This window comes from Terrapene carolina, unplaced genomic scaffold, assembly GCF_002925995.2.
Source record: "Terrapene carolina triunguis isolate 2854851 unplaced genomic scaffold, T_m_triunguis-2.0 Scaffold58, whole genome shotgun sequence".
Classification (NCBI taxonomy): domain Eukaryota; kingdom Metazoa; phylum Chordata; order Testudines; family Emydidae; genus Terrapene; species Terrapene triunguis.
The window spans coordinates 3,800,736-3,819,396 of NW_020664409.1; the positions used below are offsets into that span (position 1 = coordinate 3,800,736).

The window sequence follows — 18,661 nt, forward strand, 5'->3', positions numbered from 1 at the left end:
CATAGCACATATTTTATATCTATAACGTTTATTCTCAAATCTGTTTGTCCTGAAAAAAAAAATTTTCTATGAGTGTCTCATAGCAGTTGGTGCTTCCCATACATGATCCGAATCTTTATTAGAGTATAATATTCTGTGCACATTTTGAATGAATTTGAGTAACTTTTCCTTCCACACTAAAACATTAACAGAAACTAGATAACTGGACATAAATGATCACCACATGCAATCCATTAATTACCCTGTTTTTGTTATTAAACCCCCCCCACCACACACAAAACACACAAAAGAATATGCAAGTTGGTTCGTGTATTGGGAACTTCCTATGCACCCCCTCTTGCCCAGGGGTGGCTCTGCAGTGCCCTGCTAACAATTTCTCACTCAAAGGGCTCAAATGGCACCTGGGCTTTTCTTATCCATTCACCACCTTTTCTCGAGGGTCCAGGTTTATTCACATGCATGAAGTTCCAGAATCAAGCTGAAAGTCCCAAAACACAGTCCGTCAGGTTTACCCTCTTGTTGGGTTATGCCCGGGCTTTTCCTGCCCCTCGTCCCAGGTCTGTCTTCTGGAGCCCGCTCACTCCCAGAAGTCTCCAGTTCACTCCCAGGACTTCCTGCCTGGGGCTTTTCCTCCTTTGGCAGGTCACTCCCAGCCCTACTTGGCTGGAGCCTCAAGTTTCTGGCTCTGGCTACTAGACCCCTCTGGTATCAGGGTTTTTCCCCATATAAACCTTTCTCACTTCCTGCCATTTCCTAGGCTTCCCCCTTCACTACAGCCACTTGCTGCCCTTTATAGGGAATTGCATGATCCAACACAGGTATGCCTCTTCAGTAATCAGGGTTGATTAGCCCTAAGTCTTCCAGCCCTTAAGAGGCAAGCCACCCTGTTACAGTTCTGTTCTAGAAGGCCTGTAACCAAATGCACAGCTTGGCTGGCACAGTCTATCTTGTCCTTGAGCAGCCAGGTAAGCCTCCAGAATGGCAATGCCAAGGACACCAGCATTAGAAGCAGCAATGTAATTGCCTGCCGACAGCGAGCTATTGATAAATGTTCATTATCAGAGTATAAAATTACTTTATTTCAAACTAACTAAAACAAATTAAAATTACCTTTTCATTGTGTGTGGGGGAACAGTCACCCTTTTGTCTGACAAAAGGATTTCAGTTGGTTTTTGCTTTAAGAATATTTCCACTCCATTCTTCCACCCCCCTGCCTCAAAAGTTAACAGGTGTGATCATTAAAAATTAACTACTCTCTAAGCTGCAAGGTGATAACATTTTTAATGCCTTGGTGTACTATAAAGATGTGGAAGAAAGGAGACTTTTTTTTGCAGTGGCCACATATTTCAGTGTTTGTAAAACTAACAAACAGAGCGGTATGCTAATTTGCACTGAATTTGATGTTCGTTAGTAACTGATGTACCTTTCTGCAAATAGATTAAGAAGACTCTGTACCCTAAGAATTTTTCTGTATTGATGCTACACCAATAATATATTATAAATTGGCAACAAGGGTCAGTGTTTATCTAGTCTGGCTGAATTTGTTGTCCCAGGCACCGAAAGGTTAATTACTAAGAAAATGTAGAAATGTGCACATTGAGCTGTATCCTCTTATAAAGAAAACTGTGCACTGTACAGTGCAGTTTGAAATTCCTCTTTATATTTTCCTTACCATTTTGCCTGATGCGAGTTCTGTGCAGTATTTTTTTTCTTTTTGGGTACAGCTGTAAGGCTTCAACATTAGCCCCAGAGATCAGTTTGTCTAGAATCACGCAAAGAATGTCTAGAACATACAAAATTATTATTTGGGGGTTTTAAAATGATTATTTTGGGTTAGTCTTCAGTGTACTGGCAGCACAACATTCTTTGTGCTGTGGCTATGTGAGGATTTGAATCTGGGTCAACAGGGCCTGAAATTGCCATGGAGGAAACACACCCCCGTCTGAGGGAAAGAAGTGTTGCTGTTCAGTGGCAAAGACTACAGTTTAGCAGCTCCAAAGGGATCTGTCTAGTACTTCTGTGCTGAAGAGAAGGTTAAGATACAAAATATTCAGAGGTGGGGACAGATATACCGTAAGGTTAGAAAAATAACTTCAGAATTGCAAGAGGGGCTGTAAGGATATTCTATTAAACCTCTGTAGGCAGGAAAGTATTAGGGTGAAATCCCGGCCCTATTAAAGTCACTAGAAGTTTTGCCATCAGTTTCACTGGGGTGAAGACTTAACCCTTTGTATTAACAACAAAAAATGTACATTTCAATACAGACTGCTGTTTCTGTATCCATATTGCCACTGAATTGTATTATGTATTGCAAAGTCAGTGTTTCTCTTTTTCTTGTTTTTACTCATATCTGTTTCAAGATGTCTCCCTCATATAGTAGATGAGATGTATTTAAATGTTGCTAAATTAAAACAAAAAACTTAAAGGGATACTGTTGTGACAGGTAGGCATTAAATTGACCTTTTTTCCAGTTATGTGCATTTAGCCATTTTCTTTGGGAAAGCCAAGTTTTGTATTGGCTTTTCACTATACTTTACTTTTTGTTCTTTTTTTAAAAGAACAGTCGTGAGCAGCCTCTGCAAAAACAAACCAATGTGCATGTACGATGGAGAAAAGAAAATTCTGTCAGAAAATAATTTCAGTTTAGAGCAGGGGTCGGCAACGTTTGGCTCGCCAGGGTAAGCACCCTGGCGAGCCGCGTGCCAAATGTTGCCGACCCCTAGTTTAGAGTATAAATAGTGAGTAACAAGATTCTGAATAATATTTTGACAAGTGTCCTTTTAAACAGAGGCTGCTGTCATATGTGGCCATTACTTACATTTACACTTATTCTGCTACCAAAGAAGCAAAATTATTAATTTTTCTTCAAGTTTATATGCTGATTTTTTTTCAAAGTATATTATTATGGTGAAGCTGGAAAGAAATTCATCTTCATTTCTCCAGCTTCTGACTGGCATCAAATTGAGTGACTAGCACTTGTTCTTAAAGGAGTTATAAAAGAAGAAGGTGCTGCAAGAAATCATCAAGTGAAGATTAATGTGTATACCTCAGATTGTGCGAAGGTTAGGATTAAAAAATAGAAATTAAGGATTGAAAAGAGCTAGCATGTACCTTACCAATGCAGGATTTTTTCATACAGTATATTCTCAGCTGTTTCTTCCAGTCCAGTTCCGGTTTAAATGACTCAAGCAGTGGGGTTTGAACTGTTTTTCTGGACGCTCAGAATGCTATTACAATATTGTCACCTTTCTGTGCTAATCCCAATCCTAAAAAAGACATTTCTATTGACATTAGCTGTCAGGAGAAGAATGAAGATATGTTGAAGTAAATGCAGGTAATAAGGAAATCCAGGACCCTTTTCTGTTCTTTACCATTGACTGGACCAGAGGAAATAGTGTGGGCATAGACCATTGATTCAAAGTACACCCCAAAGATGTGTGTAACGGAGGAGGGGCTATTGCTTCTAAAATAAATAAATACATTATGTTCAAATAAATTAAAGGCCCGGTGAGCTAATGCAGTTTCTTGGACAGGAGAGGTAGCTACTTGGTCCAAACTCCCATTTTCTTCCCTAGACATTACAAGCTCAATCCCCTGACACTATCTATGGTTTCTCAGTAGCTCTCTCTTAAGCCTAGTTACTACAGATGCCCCCCGGGTTACGCAAATCCGCACTTACGGAAAAAGTTCCATAAGCTAAAAATAGGAGTTGGGGGAGTTTTGGGTGTGTGTGTGTGTGTGTGTGTAATGGTCGGCTATACGTTTCCGACTTACGCAAAATTCGAGTTATGCAAGGCGTTCCGAAACGGAACGCTTGCGTAAGTCGGGGAGCATCTGTACCTAATTTTGTGTACTACTTTCTTAAAGTTTGATTCCCTCTCTGAGGTGATTCTTGATACATTCCACTGTGAGGATTTTTTGCCATCAATAGGCTGAAGAATGGAAAATACCTACTCACTGGATCATTTCCTTTCTTGGATTATGTGTGAAAGAACTTAAATCGGAGCAGTCTTCTATTAAACTAGCAAACTATCTCAAAATATTAAAAAACGTTTTCCCTAAATGGCTCCGTGCCAATGGGGAAAAATGATTGAGTATTATAACATGAAAGTTATAGCTCTGGAAAACTTTGGTTCTGGGTGTAGTTTTCCATGGGACAGTTGTACATGCCAGCAGTAGTTGTTAAATCCTGGTCTCTGTGCTGCATTAATCACTGTCACTCCAGTTTTATACCACTAACTGAAGTTGGTGGATTTAGTGTGGCACAAAACTGAATAATGCAGAGGTGAATCAGGCCCTTTGCCTCCAGTCATAACAGCAGGAGGAAAGCCACTGAGAGGATTGTCAGGCATTAGTAATTGAAGAAAGGAAACTTTTACTGTCCAGTATAATTTTTCTTATCAGTTGACCACTAGCTGTGGTCCTTTCGGTTAGGAGTGGGGCACATTAATGGATTGTTCTGCCTCTGCCTGCACTGTACCTCTCGTACAGATAGAGAGGACCTGAGTCTTCATGAGGGTCAATTTGGTACTTTTCACAAACACTATTTACAAAAAATAAATAAAAATGCAGATTTTCCTGATTACCCAGTGATTCCTGAAATTCTCTGACAGAAATTCAAATAACATTTCTATTCGTGCATTTCTGTAATAGCAAAAGTTTTGCTACAGCTCACTGGGGTTATCTTGTATGTTATGAACACTAAAACCAGTGCTAAACTAGCATAAAACTAGTTAATTAAAATATGTGACTGTGGGAAGTGGGATGGTAGTTTTGAACACATGGATTTGAATATCCTGTCTCATCACCATTATGTATGTCATATATTTATAGAAAGGTTAAATTCATCCTAGTGCAGACAGCCCAAGAGCTTGTAAGCTACATAGACCAATTACCTCTGGATTCTCTTCCCCTTTTCCTTTTTATACCATTACAAATTAAATGTGAAAAAAAAAAGTTAATTCATTAAGATTGAAAGATCAAGCACTTAAAGTCAGCAAATTCCAGGTGCTAGGAATGGTCACACACTGCTGGCCACATTGCACAGAAATTGCATTTTCTATTCCCTTTTCCCTTGTTAAACATAAATGTTAGTCTATTACTTTTTATAGTGTAAGCTATAACATATGCCATGAAATATACAGGAAGTTCAGTGTGGTTGAGTTAAGTTTGCACAGCCACTTGAACTTCTGGTATCTCCTGTCCAGAGATATCTTTATCCTTCATGTTGCATTAACAATATTTTTGCATGAGGGTGAAATTTATGTTCCACTGCATAAAGCCAGAATTATCAGGCTTGATGTGGAAGTAGTACACCTCTACCTCGATATAACGCTGTCCTCGGGAGCCAAAAAAATCTTACCGTGTTATAGGTGAAACCGTGTTATATCGAACTTGCTTTGATCCACCGGAGTGCGCAGCCCCGCTCCCCCGGAGCACTGCTTTACCGCGTTATATCCGAATTTGTATTAAATCGGGTCGCGTTATATCGGCGTAGAGGTGTATTTAGAGTGGAGGAAGGAAAGACCAGCATCAGTCAGGACACAGAGATGTATCAACCTTATATGCTAGAGTAGCAGCTGCAGCATCCTGCACTTGTGCAGACTGTTAGGGTCATTGGATATGCCAAATTATGAATATACTAGTTTCTCCTTTGACCCATCCCCAGTGCTGCACCTCTCTGCATCATACTCCTACACGTGCAAAAAGCAAAAGCATGTGGCACAGAGGAACTTGCGCAATCCCTTCATACCAGGATGACTGTCTTCCTTTAAGAAATGTAGTTTAGTGTTTTAATATGCGATTAATGTAAATAAATCGCTGAGGCATTGCCTTTCCTGTGAATCCTAAAACCTCCAGCATTCACTTTTATATTCAATAAAAAGCATTTAAAATAATGAGTCTAATATTTTTCTCCTACCATTTTATTGGCTTATTAGTATTAGAAAATGTGCTAGGTATGCCAGCTATGTGGGTAGAACAATTTATAAATATGGCTGTAATAACTGTCAGCTAATTAGATCATTGCCTCATTTTATAAATACCCTAGACTTGGAAGGATTAGATTTCAACTGGTAAATGTTGTAGAATTCAGCCTTCACAAAAAAAATGATAGAAAATAATTTCCTTCTTTAATAATCAAGGGAAAACTAAAAAATTATTTTGCATTGTTAGATGACTGGTACACTCTCTTCATTTTCTCTGGCAATAAGAACACATGGAATACTGTTATCAAGGGTTTTTGGAATCACTGCTTTGAAAGTTACTAAATTGTGGATGGACCACTCTTACAGTGAAAATATAAACATATTTTTAAATTAATATAACCTGTAAGTATCTCTTCTTTGTATACGTCTGTCTTTCTCCCCCTCTTCATCTCTGTTGCCAGTTGCCAGCCGCCCCTGGAGGCAATGAGATACTAGTGGTTCATGTGCCCCTGGTAGATTCTGAGCATTGCAACTACAAGACAGGAATTTTTGAGGGAGACGTGTCCCCCGCAGTCCCCTGTGACAGCTCTAATGAGCAAGTGGTTGGAATATATGGTGCTCATGAAATGTAGTCCTGATACAATACCAGTAGTACCAGAGGAGAAAGTGGAAATAATTGGTTTGTATGGCTCAAATTTCTCACTTCTAGTCAAACTATGGAGGACAGCAGCATCCTGGTGCAGCTGAGGGACATCACCTAAGAGAGTCCTGAGGTTGCAGCTGGCATGACAGCCACTGACTTCATGGCTTCTGCCACAGATAAGAGGCCAAGAGACATGGAGAGGCATGGGAGGGCCTCTTCAGATTTCAGGGGACTAAGTAGGTTTGTAGCCCAAACTTCATGCTTGTTCCATAACCCCACCTAAGCCAAGCCCTTGACAACAGAATGAGGAGGCTACTTTGAACGCAAACTCACAGCATTCCCATTTGCCATGAGAGAGTAACTTCCATAAGGGTCAATGGGTCTATAAACTCTCAATGTGTAGTAAGAAAAAGTAGGAAATCAGCTTAGTAAGAAGATCTTTGTTCCAAAGATTTGCAATCAGTGTTACGGGTATGGCTTCTAAAGCAATTATTTGTGCATATAATTGGTTTTTTACTTTGTTTATTCTTAATTTACTGACTTGAATAACATAATGAAGGATGTTAACATCAGCTGTCATCAGAAATTTATAAATTTCCTATTTTCTTTCAGCGGGCATTAAATAAAAAAAAATTGACTCCAAGTGAATTCAGCAATAAAGAAAACTCTGAAACGAGCACTGAGCACGATAAAGAAAATTCCTTTACCAAAACCGAACCAAGAAGAGTTAAAATATTTGATGGAGGGCAAGTATATATGTTTTTAACCAAACACTATTGGGGATAATTATTTCTTGGTTCTGGGCTTTGTTTGAAAGTATGATGTTCTTTCCTCTTTCAATTTATTTCAATTAACAGTTCCTAAACTGGCATATAGACCAGCAATGGTCTGTGGGGATGCTTCCTGGTTTTCCCTAGAGAAACAGCAAGTCATATGTTCCATGGTGGTGCAAGATAAAAGGAGAAAGATTAAATGAAGAAACAGTAGAGAGTGGGATTAATTTTTTCCAAAGATCACAACACTCATCACATTAAAAATGTCTGATGTTATAGCTAGATATGGCCGTAGGCATAGGTATTTTCCTAATGTTACCAGTCCATGTAAATTATTTCTGTTGCTGCCACAATGATGGTATGTGATTGTGGCTGGGAGGGGAGCTTGTCTAAGTGATCAGGCCTGGGCAGGATGGTGGTCCTCAATACAATCTCTGTTCACATGCAATCTATGCTGTAAAAAAGTTGGAGAGCTCTAGTTTGCAAAGCACTCTGAAAATTTTACTGAAAATAATAAAGTACTGTAACATTTTGCATCAGATATTAAATGCTCATCAAAATAACAATCACTTGCATGTGGTACCCTCCATGTAACATATTACAACAGTTCTTTGTAATAGTAAAGTAACACTGACATTTTTAAAGGTTTGGGGGGGGGGGCACAAAGAGAAGAGAGATGACATGACTTAGGTGATTGGTAATGAGATCCCAGGGCCGTTCATTTCTAGGCTGATGAATCCAATCCAGGGCAATGGTGAGCATAAGTTTGTTACCATCTGTCCAGGCAAAGTGATGTTGCTTTTCTCTGCCCATTTCCTAATGGGTAGGATCCACTTCACAAAAAAATCATCATCTCAAGTGGCATCCTGGATGATGTTCTCAGCAGAGAAGCCAAGTAATGAATGGCAGCAGACTCTGAAGTACACTTTCATCCAGAGGGGGTCCCACTAGGTTAAGATTGAAGTACATTGGCAGGGAGATGTGAGGAATTTTTCACTGTCATAACCCAGGCTATTCCTGTTACATAGACCTCAGTCTCCAACATTAGCACCTTCCTCCTCCCCACAAAAATTGACAGTTTTTAGAAGTGTGTGTATGTGTTAAACAGAATTAAGATTAAGTTTGGAATCTAGATGTTTGTCATCTGGGGGGAGGCCCATTCTTAAAGACATTAGGATTCCACTCTAAACCTTTTGTTGGCTACCTAGTAAAATAACTGAAGACTAAAATGCCATGAGTTGATCAGAGACAGGCTTTGATTTGGATGTCATTCATTCACATATTGCATTATTTCTGGAATTCTGTTAATTCTACTGCAATTTAATTTTCGGACTTTAGCTAGAAAATAACCCACTTCATAACAAACTTCCTCACTGTTACCATATTGTTGTTAGGTACAAATCAAATGAAGAATACGTGTATATTCGGGGAAGAGGAAGGGGAAAGTACATCTGTGAAGAATGTGGTATACGTTGTAAGAAACCAAGTATGTTGAAGAAGCATATTCGTACACATACGGATGTCCGTCCTTACCACTGCAACTACTGCAACTTCTCCTTCAAAACTAAAGGTAAAGGCACTTGTCACAGCTAGTTATTTTTTCCTTTTTCTTTTCTTTTCTACCTACTTGAAACTGCCTTTTTTGAGAAATCTAAACAGTAAGAGTGGATATAGAGTATGGAGGTGATAAAATGAATTGAATAAGTGGTGTTACAGTAACAACTATAAAATGATGTGTTCTAATTCAAGCAATGTCCCTATGGGTGCTCCACTTGTGCCTTTGATTGGAGATTTATTGTGTAGATCCTGGTCAGGCCACACATGAGTCATACCCATCTTCATACTCCTTATCGAGGACATATAAGGCCATGCAGACTAACCATCCTCAGTTCCTTCTCAATGGACTTGGTCTGAGACAGAGTGCTAGTGTGCCCACTTGTCTTCAGTCTCATTTTCTTTCTTTACCTTTCCTTAAATTTAATTTTATATAAATAGTTCATTTTGTAGAGAGGTTTGTTCTATAATCACGGGCGGGGGGGGGAGGGGAGTGTTTGTTTTTCCTTTTGAGATCCCCATCATCCCAGGGTATGCCAGAGTCTCTGGGTTTTAAACATTGCCACAGTTGCTGGGAAGCTATGCTGGTCAGTGACAGGCATTCCTGGCATATCTGTTGCTTGGAGAAACATATATCACTTAAAAGTGTATTGTCTGTTCAGCTTTTGAAGGCAGAGCTAGGAAGAATCTGGAGACAAAGCTTAAACTCTTAACGATGGAGTGTTCTCTCCATCTGTCCTTGGATTCAGGCAAGGAGATCCCATCTCCATCCCCACACAGCAGTCTCTGAATGAGCATAGTGTCCCATCAATATCTACATGCTTGTCCAGGTCTACTCTGGAAGGATCATCGGAGGACTCAGGGAAGACTCATAGACAGAGGGCCAATTCTCTGCTTTGAGAAAGCCTTCATCTCCTCAAAGTAAGATCACATTGAAGATCTCACATCCCAATATGAGTACTGCGGAGTCTCCATGTTCTGTCAGTACCGACCCTGTGCCTGGAGCTCTGAGCTCCTCTAAGCCTAAAGGCACCAAACATGCTTCGATACCAGGATCCTTCTCCATACCACAGCAGCAGGACACTGCAGTGAAGGAGTCTAAGCACTCTACTCCTAAAAGGACAACACCTACAACATACTCAGTACTCTCCATTCCTAGGCCAGGGAGATGATGTACCAGGGAGAGGGCATACTTCTTATTCTGTCTCGGTTCCTCCCAAGCCATCTTCTTCAGTATTGTCTATTTCCATCAGATGAGACTTACTAGAGCAGTCTATGCTGTTGGCTGACTGTGAAACTTGCCCCATGCCAACCCACCCTGTACCACAGGAATTCAGACACTCCAGTGATTTATTCGTTTCAGATGAGCTGAAGTCTCACTAATAATGGTTACCAAATGTCTGTTGGTAGCGAGAGTGACGTGGTGACTGAGACTGTACTTTTCTCCAGTACCATTCAGTCCTCCAGCACCTTCAAAAAGTGGCAGAGCACTTCCTTTAGATGAGGAGTTCTCTTCTGACTCCCAATCTCAGTGCAGAATTCCACTACTCACCAAAGGAACGTCCCTCCTGTTACTTTTGGGGAGAGAAGGGAGTTACACCCAGGACAAATCCGTGCCCCAAACTGATTCAAGCACCATTGGATGCCACCTCCCATGTCCGATGGACCACCTTAGTGGCTAGCCTGGGATCCTTGGCCTAAATATCAACAGCAATTCTCATGCGTCCCTAGTCTTTCACTTGGAGAGCACAGAAGGAGACTTTCTCCTACTTCATCTCTCCCTCCTCCTTTACCTCACATGCAGGAGGCCAGAACAGATAAGGATGCTACTTTGCAAACGAATATCTCCTCATCCTCTCCAGATGAGATGATTATGCCTCCTCCACCTTCTTTGGCTGATGATTTCAAATAGTTCCAGGACTTAATGAAATGTATTGCAGACTCTTTACAGATCCCCATAGAGGAGGTCAGAGTCAAAGCATAAGTTCCTGGATATTCTCCAGTGGACACCCTTTGCTCGAGTAGTCTTGCCAATTAATGAGATCCTGTTGGATCCTACCAAGACCATCTGGCAGACCCTGGTTAACAATACCACCGACATGCAAGCATGCCGATTTAAAAAAAAAAAAAAAAAAAAAATCCAAACAAGGACTCTGAATTTTTGTTTTCCAATCTTTCACCTAACTCTCTGGTTGTGGAAGCAGTGAATGAACACAAGATTCCCAAACAACTTGCTGAAGGCACAAACATCCAGGACAGTGGCTCTTGCAGCTATAACTTCGTTGTTGGAACTGGGGTATTGGTTTTCAGCCTTCGACCTTCAGGATGCATATGTTCATGTCATGATTTATCTAGCTCACAAGAGATTCCTTCAGTTTCTGATCAGTCAAGATCACTTCCAGTATCAGGTACTTCCTTTGGCCTATCTTCTGCCCCAAGGTTATTCTTGAAAGTATTAGCAGTAGTCATTGCCTATCTTCGTCTGGGGATAATTGTTTTTCCATGCCTTGACAACTGACTATTCAAGGACCAGTCTTACAACGAGATTCTCTTCACCATAAAGACAGCAGTGTCTCTGTTCCACAGGCTAGTTCTTCATCTCAACATCAAAAAATCCACTCTAAGCCCTGTGCAAAGGATAGAATTTATAAGGGCATCCTTAGATGCAGTATGAGCAAGAGCTTACCTTCCCATGGATAGGGTCATGGCCTTAACAAACCTCATCTCAAAAATTCAAATCAGTCCACAGACATCAACAAAAAATTGCCTTCAACTACTCAGACACATGGCAGCTTGTACTTTTGTGACACAACGTGTTAGGTTATGCCTTTGATGTTTCCAGGGCTGGCTCAGGATGGTTTATGCCCCCAAACAAATGCAGCCTGCAGAAACTGGTGTCAGTCCCTCATCAAGTACAAGACACTCAATTGGTGGAAAGACCCAGACAATGTTTGTGCAGGTGTTCCATGCATCCAGCTCTCCCCAGCCATCACCATAATGATAGCTGCAACTCTGGTGGGTTGGGGAGAACATTTAGGGATCCACACCATTCAGGGCAAATGGTCTGCACAAGAAGCATAGTTGCACATCAACATCCTGGAGCTGAAGACAGTCAGAAGTGCCTGTATCTACTTCCTGCCATTAAATCAGGAGCAGTTTCATAAAAATCATGACAGACAACGTAGTCTGCATGTTCTATATCAACTGGTGTGATGGACGGTGGGGTAGGCATGAGATCCTCTTTGTGTGAAACAGTGAGGCTATGGAACCACTGTATAACCAACCGCATCCTAATTTTGGCAGCCTGCCTCTCGGGTACAAAACACTATGGCTGATGACTTCAGCAGGCACTTCTTAAGCAATTACAAATGGGAGATGGACTCCTGGATTCTCAGTCACATTTTCCTGACTTGGGGAGTTACAGAAGTGAATCTCTTTGCTACCTTAACCAACAAGAAGTGCAAAACATTTTAATTGAGAGGGGGTGTGGCCCCTCACTCACTGGGGGAAGTGCTTTCCTTGTTCCATGGACGAAGGGCCTTCTGTATGCATTTCCTCCAGTGCCCCTGATATTTAAGGTGATAAACATGATCAAGCAAGACACAGCCAAGATGATATTAATAGTTCCAGTGTGGCCCAGACAGGCCTGTTACCCTTACCTGATTCACCTTGCTGTTTGCCCAGTGATGAGTCTTTCATCCATCCTGGGACCTGGTGATGGGGGAGGGGCCCGCAGTCCGGGCTCTAGCTCAAGCCTAAATGTCTACATCGCAATTTTACAACCCCAGAGCCTGAGTCAAATGAAGTGGACCAGCCATGGGTATTTAATTGCAGTGTAGACATACTCAAAGTCTCATTACATCCACATACTAAATTTTCTATCTAAGGTGTCATCTGAATTTCATATCTGTTAAGATATCTATCTTCTAGTTTTCTTTGTGAAGCCACATCACACCAGGGTGGATGTTGCCTTCTATACCCTAGACATCAGGAGAACACTAGCCTCTGATTTGGACCAAACCAGATCATTTAGAAAATCTCCAAGACTATCAATTGCTGAATGTCCAAAGGATCCACAATCTCCACCCAGAGACTCTCCAGTGGATTTCTGGATGTATTATTCCTTGTTATGAATCTGCCCATTTACAGCCTCCTCCTAAGGTATTAACCATTCCACGAGCTCTTTCTCTACCTCTGTGACATTACTCAAAAACATTCCCCTTGGTTAGAGCTTCAGAGCTGCAGCTTGGTCTGCAATACATACGTTTTCCAAGCACTACGTGGTGGTTCATTCTTCTAGATGAGACGCTGCCTTGGGAATGCAGTCTTGTTTTTAGTATTGGACTCGACTTCAAAGCTTCCTCATGTTGAGGATACTGCTTGAAAGTCACCTGAAATGGGGAACCCAAAGGGACGCTATTCAAAGAAAAAAGAGAGGTTACTCTCCTTGTGCAGTAACAAGTTCTTTGTCCCTGTGAATGCTCTGCCACCTGTCCTCTTTCCCCTGTTTCAGTGTTTCTTGTATGGGACTTTGTGATGGAGAACAAACTGAGGGCAGTTTGCCTGTGCAGCCCTATATGCCCTTGGTGTGCAGCACGAGCAGGCACTACCACCAAAAATTTCCGATTGAAGGCACATGGGGGTGTAAGCGCATCTGAAGTGCAGCACCCCTAGGGACACACGTCTTGAAGAACTCCAGTAACTGCACAAGGTGAGTAACCTCTGATTATAAATCATTACCTACTCACCTGACACTTAGTTTTCAGGATTCTCAGCCTTGTGAAGAACTCTTAATTGTCTGAGAGTGTGGTTCTGCACTGCTCTTAAAAAATAAAATTTTGAATTCTGACATTGTATGTAACAGTTATGTTTCTAATTTAACTTAGTTTCCTTCTCTGAGTGGCCGCCGCACATTCCTAAGAGTGGGAATGTGCAGAGGTCATTTCAAAGAACTCTGGTTACAGGTCACTAGCCTTCATTTTTAGATTTGCTTGTTCTAGGTTCGTGTATATTGTACTTGTGATTAGATTTGCAAAGGATTAAAGTAATTACCAATCTTAATATTTCTCACCAAGTGATTCTTCAAGAATATGGATTTTCTATTTTACTTGCTTTGACACTATCTCTGGGCTCTCAACACTCTGTGTCACATCTGCTGACCTTCTAGCCAAGATGACATTGGGTGGGTAGTCTCTGAGCCTCCATCAGGAGCAGCCAGAGAAATTGATAGGGAGGCACTCCCATTCCTCACCATTCTCACCACCTAGGATCTGGGAGTTCTGAATTGCAGAGGCAGCACAATCATATATGGGTTTCTGAGTCTAGAGTAGGAGACTAAGCTAGCTTTAATTTGACCTTTAAATGATCAGTCCTTTTCTAACACAATTATTTTCTTAACTATAGAATTCTGTCTCATGTGGCTGAACTGTTTTCTTCTTAATTGAATGAGTAACAAACACTGCACTAATGACATGCTCATTATAGTGTTTTTAAATTATATTAATTTTTTTTTTAATCTGATCTTTGCTTTAAATTTTCATGCAACTATATCACTATGATCTCAGAGAAACTCTTGTGTTAAGTAAGGTCAGGCCTAGTCAGCACTGGAGTGGAAAACTTCCTACAGTATCTTGTTTTGTTTTGAAAGTGATACACGTAATTCAGCAGATGGGTCAAAATTTAGTAGTCCATCACAGTGTAGGGAGTACACATGTTGTTTGTGGTGCAGTCTTTTAGATGAAATGTCAAACTGAGGCCTTAATCACTTCTGATCATGAAAGATCCCATGGGAGTTTTTGCAAGAGTGGGTGTGCTGGCCATATTCCAAACTCAAATAATTAAATTCCGCCTACCTCAATTCCCCTGTCACTTTAGTTGGATACAGTATTTTTATTCACTTCCTATCCTAAACCGTTGTGCAATGCTGTGGTTGCCACAATGACTATTGCATTCAGTCAAAACAGACACCCTGGTCTTCCAGGTTGGGGGTTAGGCACAGAGCTAACAACCCTGTCCCATAAAAACACAAAATATGTTACGGAAACAGTGACTGAGAAATTGACCATTACTGTGTGTGATGGCCTCCAGGAGTCAATGACCCGTATGACTGCCAGTGGTGAAAGCCAAAAGGAAGCCACTGGCATGAAGACTGAAGTGCTCAACACCAAGACAAAAACCAGACTTGGTTTTTGGAATGTACAGAAAATGTATAAAGCAGGGAAGCTAGCTCAGGTCACAGCAGAGATGAGACACTACAGCTTACACATCCTGGGTGTCAGCAAGAGGAGATGGATGGGATCAGGAAGATTAACAACAGCCTCAGGAGAAACTTTGCTGTTTTCTGGACGGGATGATGGACAACACCATGAGGGTGTTGCCATCCTTTTGAAGAAGGGAGTGGAGCATTCCCTGCTTGAATGGAAGTCCATCAGCAGCAGACTTAGGAGAGCCAGACTGAAATGGAAACATCATAATATCGCCCTGATTCAGTGTTATGCTCCGACAAATGACAGTGATGAAGAAGTAAAGGACAAATTCTACCTTACACTACAGGCGGAGTTAGAGAGAGTACCACGCCACAACCTAACTATCGTCCTGGGAGACCTGAATGCCAAGGTCGGTAAGGACAACACAAACAACGAGAGGAAGGAGTGGATTACACCCACCACATGGAAAACCAGACAAGCCCCGAAGAAAAAAAGTTTGACACAAAATCCCAGAAGCTAAAGGACAAATACCACGAGCAGTATAGCAAGGCACACTGGGAGGTCAAACGCCTTGTGAGAGCGGACAAACGGCATTATATTGATAATCTGGCAACACAAGCAGAGGATGCAGCTGCTCATGGTGAACAAGGAACCATCTACAAAATGATGCAGCTTATCAGTGGTAAACGGCAGACACTAACACTCTCATCAGGAACAAAAAAGGACACCTACTAACAACCGAAAAAGAACAAGAAATGCGCTGTACAAAGCATTTCAAATAATTTAGGGAGCCACCTAAAGAGGAAGCAAGCATCCAAGAGGCAGAAGATTATTTTGGTATCAACACAGACACCCCAACTAAGGAAGAGATCATTCAAGCCATCAAATCCTTAAAAAATGGGAAAGCTCCTGGCAAGGATAACTTGAATGCAGAATTGTTCAAGGTAAATCCTAAATTTGTAGCACCTATCCTGGCCCCTCTATTTACATCAGTCTGGGAAAGGGAAAAAGTGCCAGATGAGTGGACCAATGGGGTTATAGTGAAGATACCAAAGAAAGGAACTCTCAGTGATTGTAATAACGGGTGTGGTATCACATTTTTATCTGTGCCAAGCAAAGTATTGTGTAAGATCATAGTCCAGCATATATCAGAGGCAGTTGACAGTGTTTTCAGAAAAGAGCAAGCTGGTTTTCAGAACTGGTCTGTGCATCCACACCCTATCTTCACTCCACGAAACATAATAGAACAATGCTTAGAATGATAACGGCAACTCTACATAAATTTCATAGACTTTGAGAAGGCTTTTGATAGCATTCACAGAACTAGCCTACGGCACATTCTGTGGGCATATGGAATTCCTTTCCGTATAATCAACATCATCAAAAGCTTCTATTTCAACTTTACATGAAGTGTTGATCACAGTGAGCTCAGTTTTGAAGTCAAAACAGGAGTACGTCAGGGGTGTGTCATGTCTGCAATCCTCTTCAACATTGCCATCGACTGGGTAATGCGGCATACAACAGAAGTCATGCCAAGAGGCATTAAATGGACTCTCTTCTCATCACTTGAAGACCTGGACCTTGCAGATGATGTCGCTCTCCTTTCATATACCCAACACCATATACAAGAAAAAACAACTCGACTCAACACATTCAGCCAGCAAATTGGACTGAAAATCAACCACAGTAAGACAGATATTATGACCTTTAGTATTGCCTCACCATCACCAGTACAGATAGAGGATTATGGTCTCACCAATGTAGAAACATTCACATACTTGGGCAGCACCATCAGCCAGGACTGTGGAACAAGCCAGGACATCAAGAACAAAATCAATAAAGCCAGGAACACCTTCAGGAGTTTAAATACAGTCTGGAAATCATCAAAATACAACACCAAAACCAAACTCAAGATTTATCAGAGCTGCGTACTTTAAACACTACTTTGTAGTGCAGAATGCTGGGGAACGAGAAAGTATGACATATCCAAACTGTCTTCATTCCATACAACCTGCCTCAGAAAAATCCTCTGTATCTTTTGGCCCAGAACAATCTCAAACCAAGATCTAGTGACACAGTGCAGCCAAGAGGATCTAAGCACCATCATTGCCAGGAGGCGTTGGAGATGGATCGTTCATGTGCTTTGGATAGAAACTGATTCCATCACCAGAGTAGCAATAATATGGACACCTGAAGGCAAGCAAAAATGAGGCCGCCCGAAAACAACATGGCGAAGAGCTGTGGAAGCCAAACTGAAAAACCTGGGGCACAGCTGGGGAACCATTGACAGACTTGCCCGAAACAGACAGGAGTGGAGGAGCTTCGTCACTGCCCTAAACGCCAGATTCTTAATAGGAACATCATGATGATGATTCAGTCAAAAGAGGAGGATGCTTCTCAGTGGGCGGTGAACGTGACCTCCACACATGGAGTACATAACCTGTATTTCTGTAAAGCACCTGGGAAAAGTGGAAAGTTACTATGTAAGTCAGTCAATATATGGATTTTTATAACCAGTTTCTTCTTTGAGTAGTTTTCCTACGGGTGCTCCACATCAGGTTGTCAGAGATTTTCATCAGCAGGGTCTATGCCTGCATCCCAAACACCCTCATACCCCAATGCAAGGGTATATAGGGAGGGGTGGACCTGCCACCACTCCATTTCCTTCTCAGTTGCCTGCAGCTTCACATGGAGCATCGCAATGTCCATTTTCTAGCCATGCTGCTTTGTACACCTCTCGCTTATTTTTTTCCTTATTTTTATAGTGGTACTTTTGTTTTATTATTCTTCCATTATTTAGCACAGTTGGAGGGGGGTTCCCCTCGTCCTCTCTTTTTGCCTGATATGGTCCTTTATCGCTTTTCCTGGTCCTCACTGTATGGTCTTGAGTATGGGTTATGCCCAACACCCCAGGCTTCAAACCCTGCCAGACCTGCCATAGGTTTTTTCTCCACAGTGACGAACATTCAGGCAGCCTTTGGGAGTCTCACATCCCCTCCAAATTAGAGAGACAAGGTGAGTGAGGTACTATCTTTTATTGGACCAGGTGTTGGTGAGAGAGACAACAGGAAACAGGCCAGTCAAAGATATTATCTCACCCACCTTGTCTCTCTAATATCTTGGGACCGTCACAGCTGTGACAACACTGCATATCTCCTCCAAATGTAAGCTCTGGTCAGGATTTAAGAGCTGATCTAAGAAGTTGAGAGAGGACAGGCTAAAACTCCTGCTAATTGAGTGCTCACTGAGACTTGTGGGTCCATGTCACCCCAATGTACATGGGGACCTGCCTGATTGCTTCTGCTCTAGCAGTAAGCAAAGACCCTGGGGGCTCTGCAGCAGACCTTCAAAGAAGAAAAGACTCCATTCTCTTAAACAGGATAAGAAATGGGGAAAGTCTCCCTTGGGTCTGGGTCTCAGGAGACCTCGCATCCTGCTACAGATACCTCTGAGGCTCTCATTCCCTCCAGTACCAATTCTGCAAGTGTGGCAAAAAAGCCACTTACCTAGAAGCCTCCTTAAGTGGCATCAACGTCTGGACTGGACTCAGTGCCTTCA

The 18,661-nt window shown here is 41.7% G+C and overlaps 1 protein-coding gene across 4 annotated transcripts in view; it reads left to right on the forward strand.

The window, feature by feature from the left end:
• The window catches only part of HIVEP1 (human immunodeficiency virus type I enhancer binding protein 1), a 169,786-nt gene that overhangs the window by 128,327 nt on the left and 22,798 nt on the right, over window positions 1-18,661 (forward strand). For all 4 annotated transcript variants that reach the window (XM_024199146.2, XM_026660175.1, XM_024199147.2 and 1 more), the window contains 2 exons: window positions 7,183-7,316; window positions 8,738-8,913. In XM_024199146.2, coding sequence (XP_024054914.2) covers window positions 7,183-7,316; window positions 8,738-8,913 — 310 coding nt within the window. The remainder of the gene's footprint in view (window positions 1-7,182; window positions 7,317-8,737; window positions 8,914-18,661) is intronic.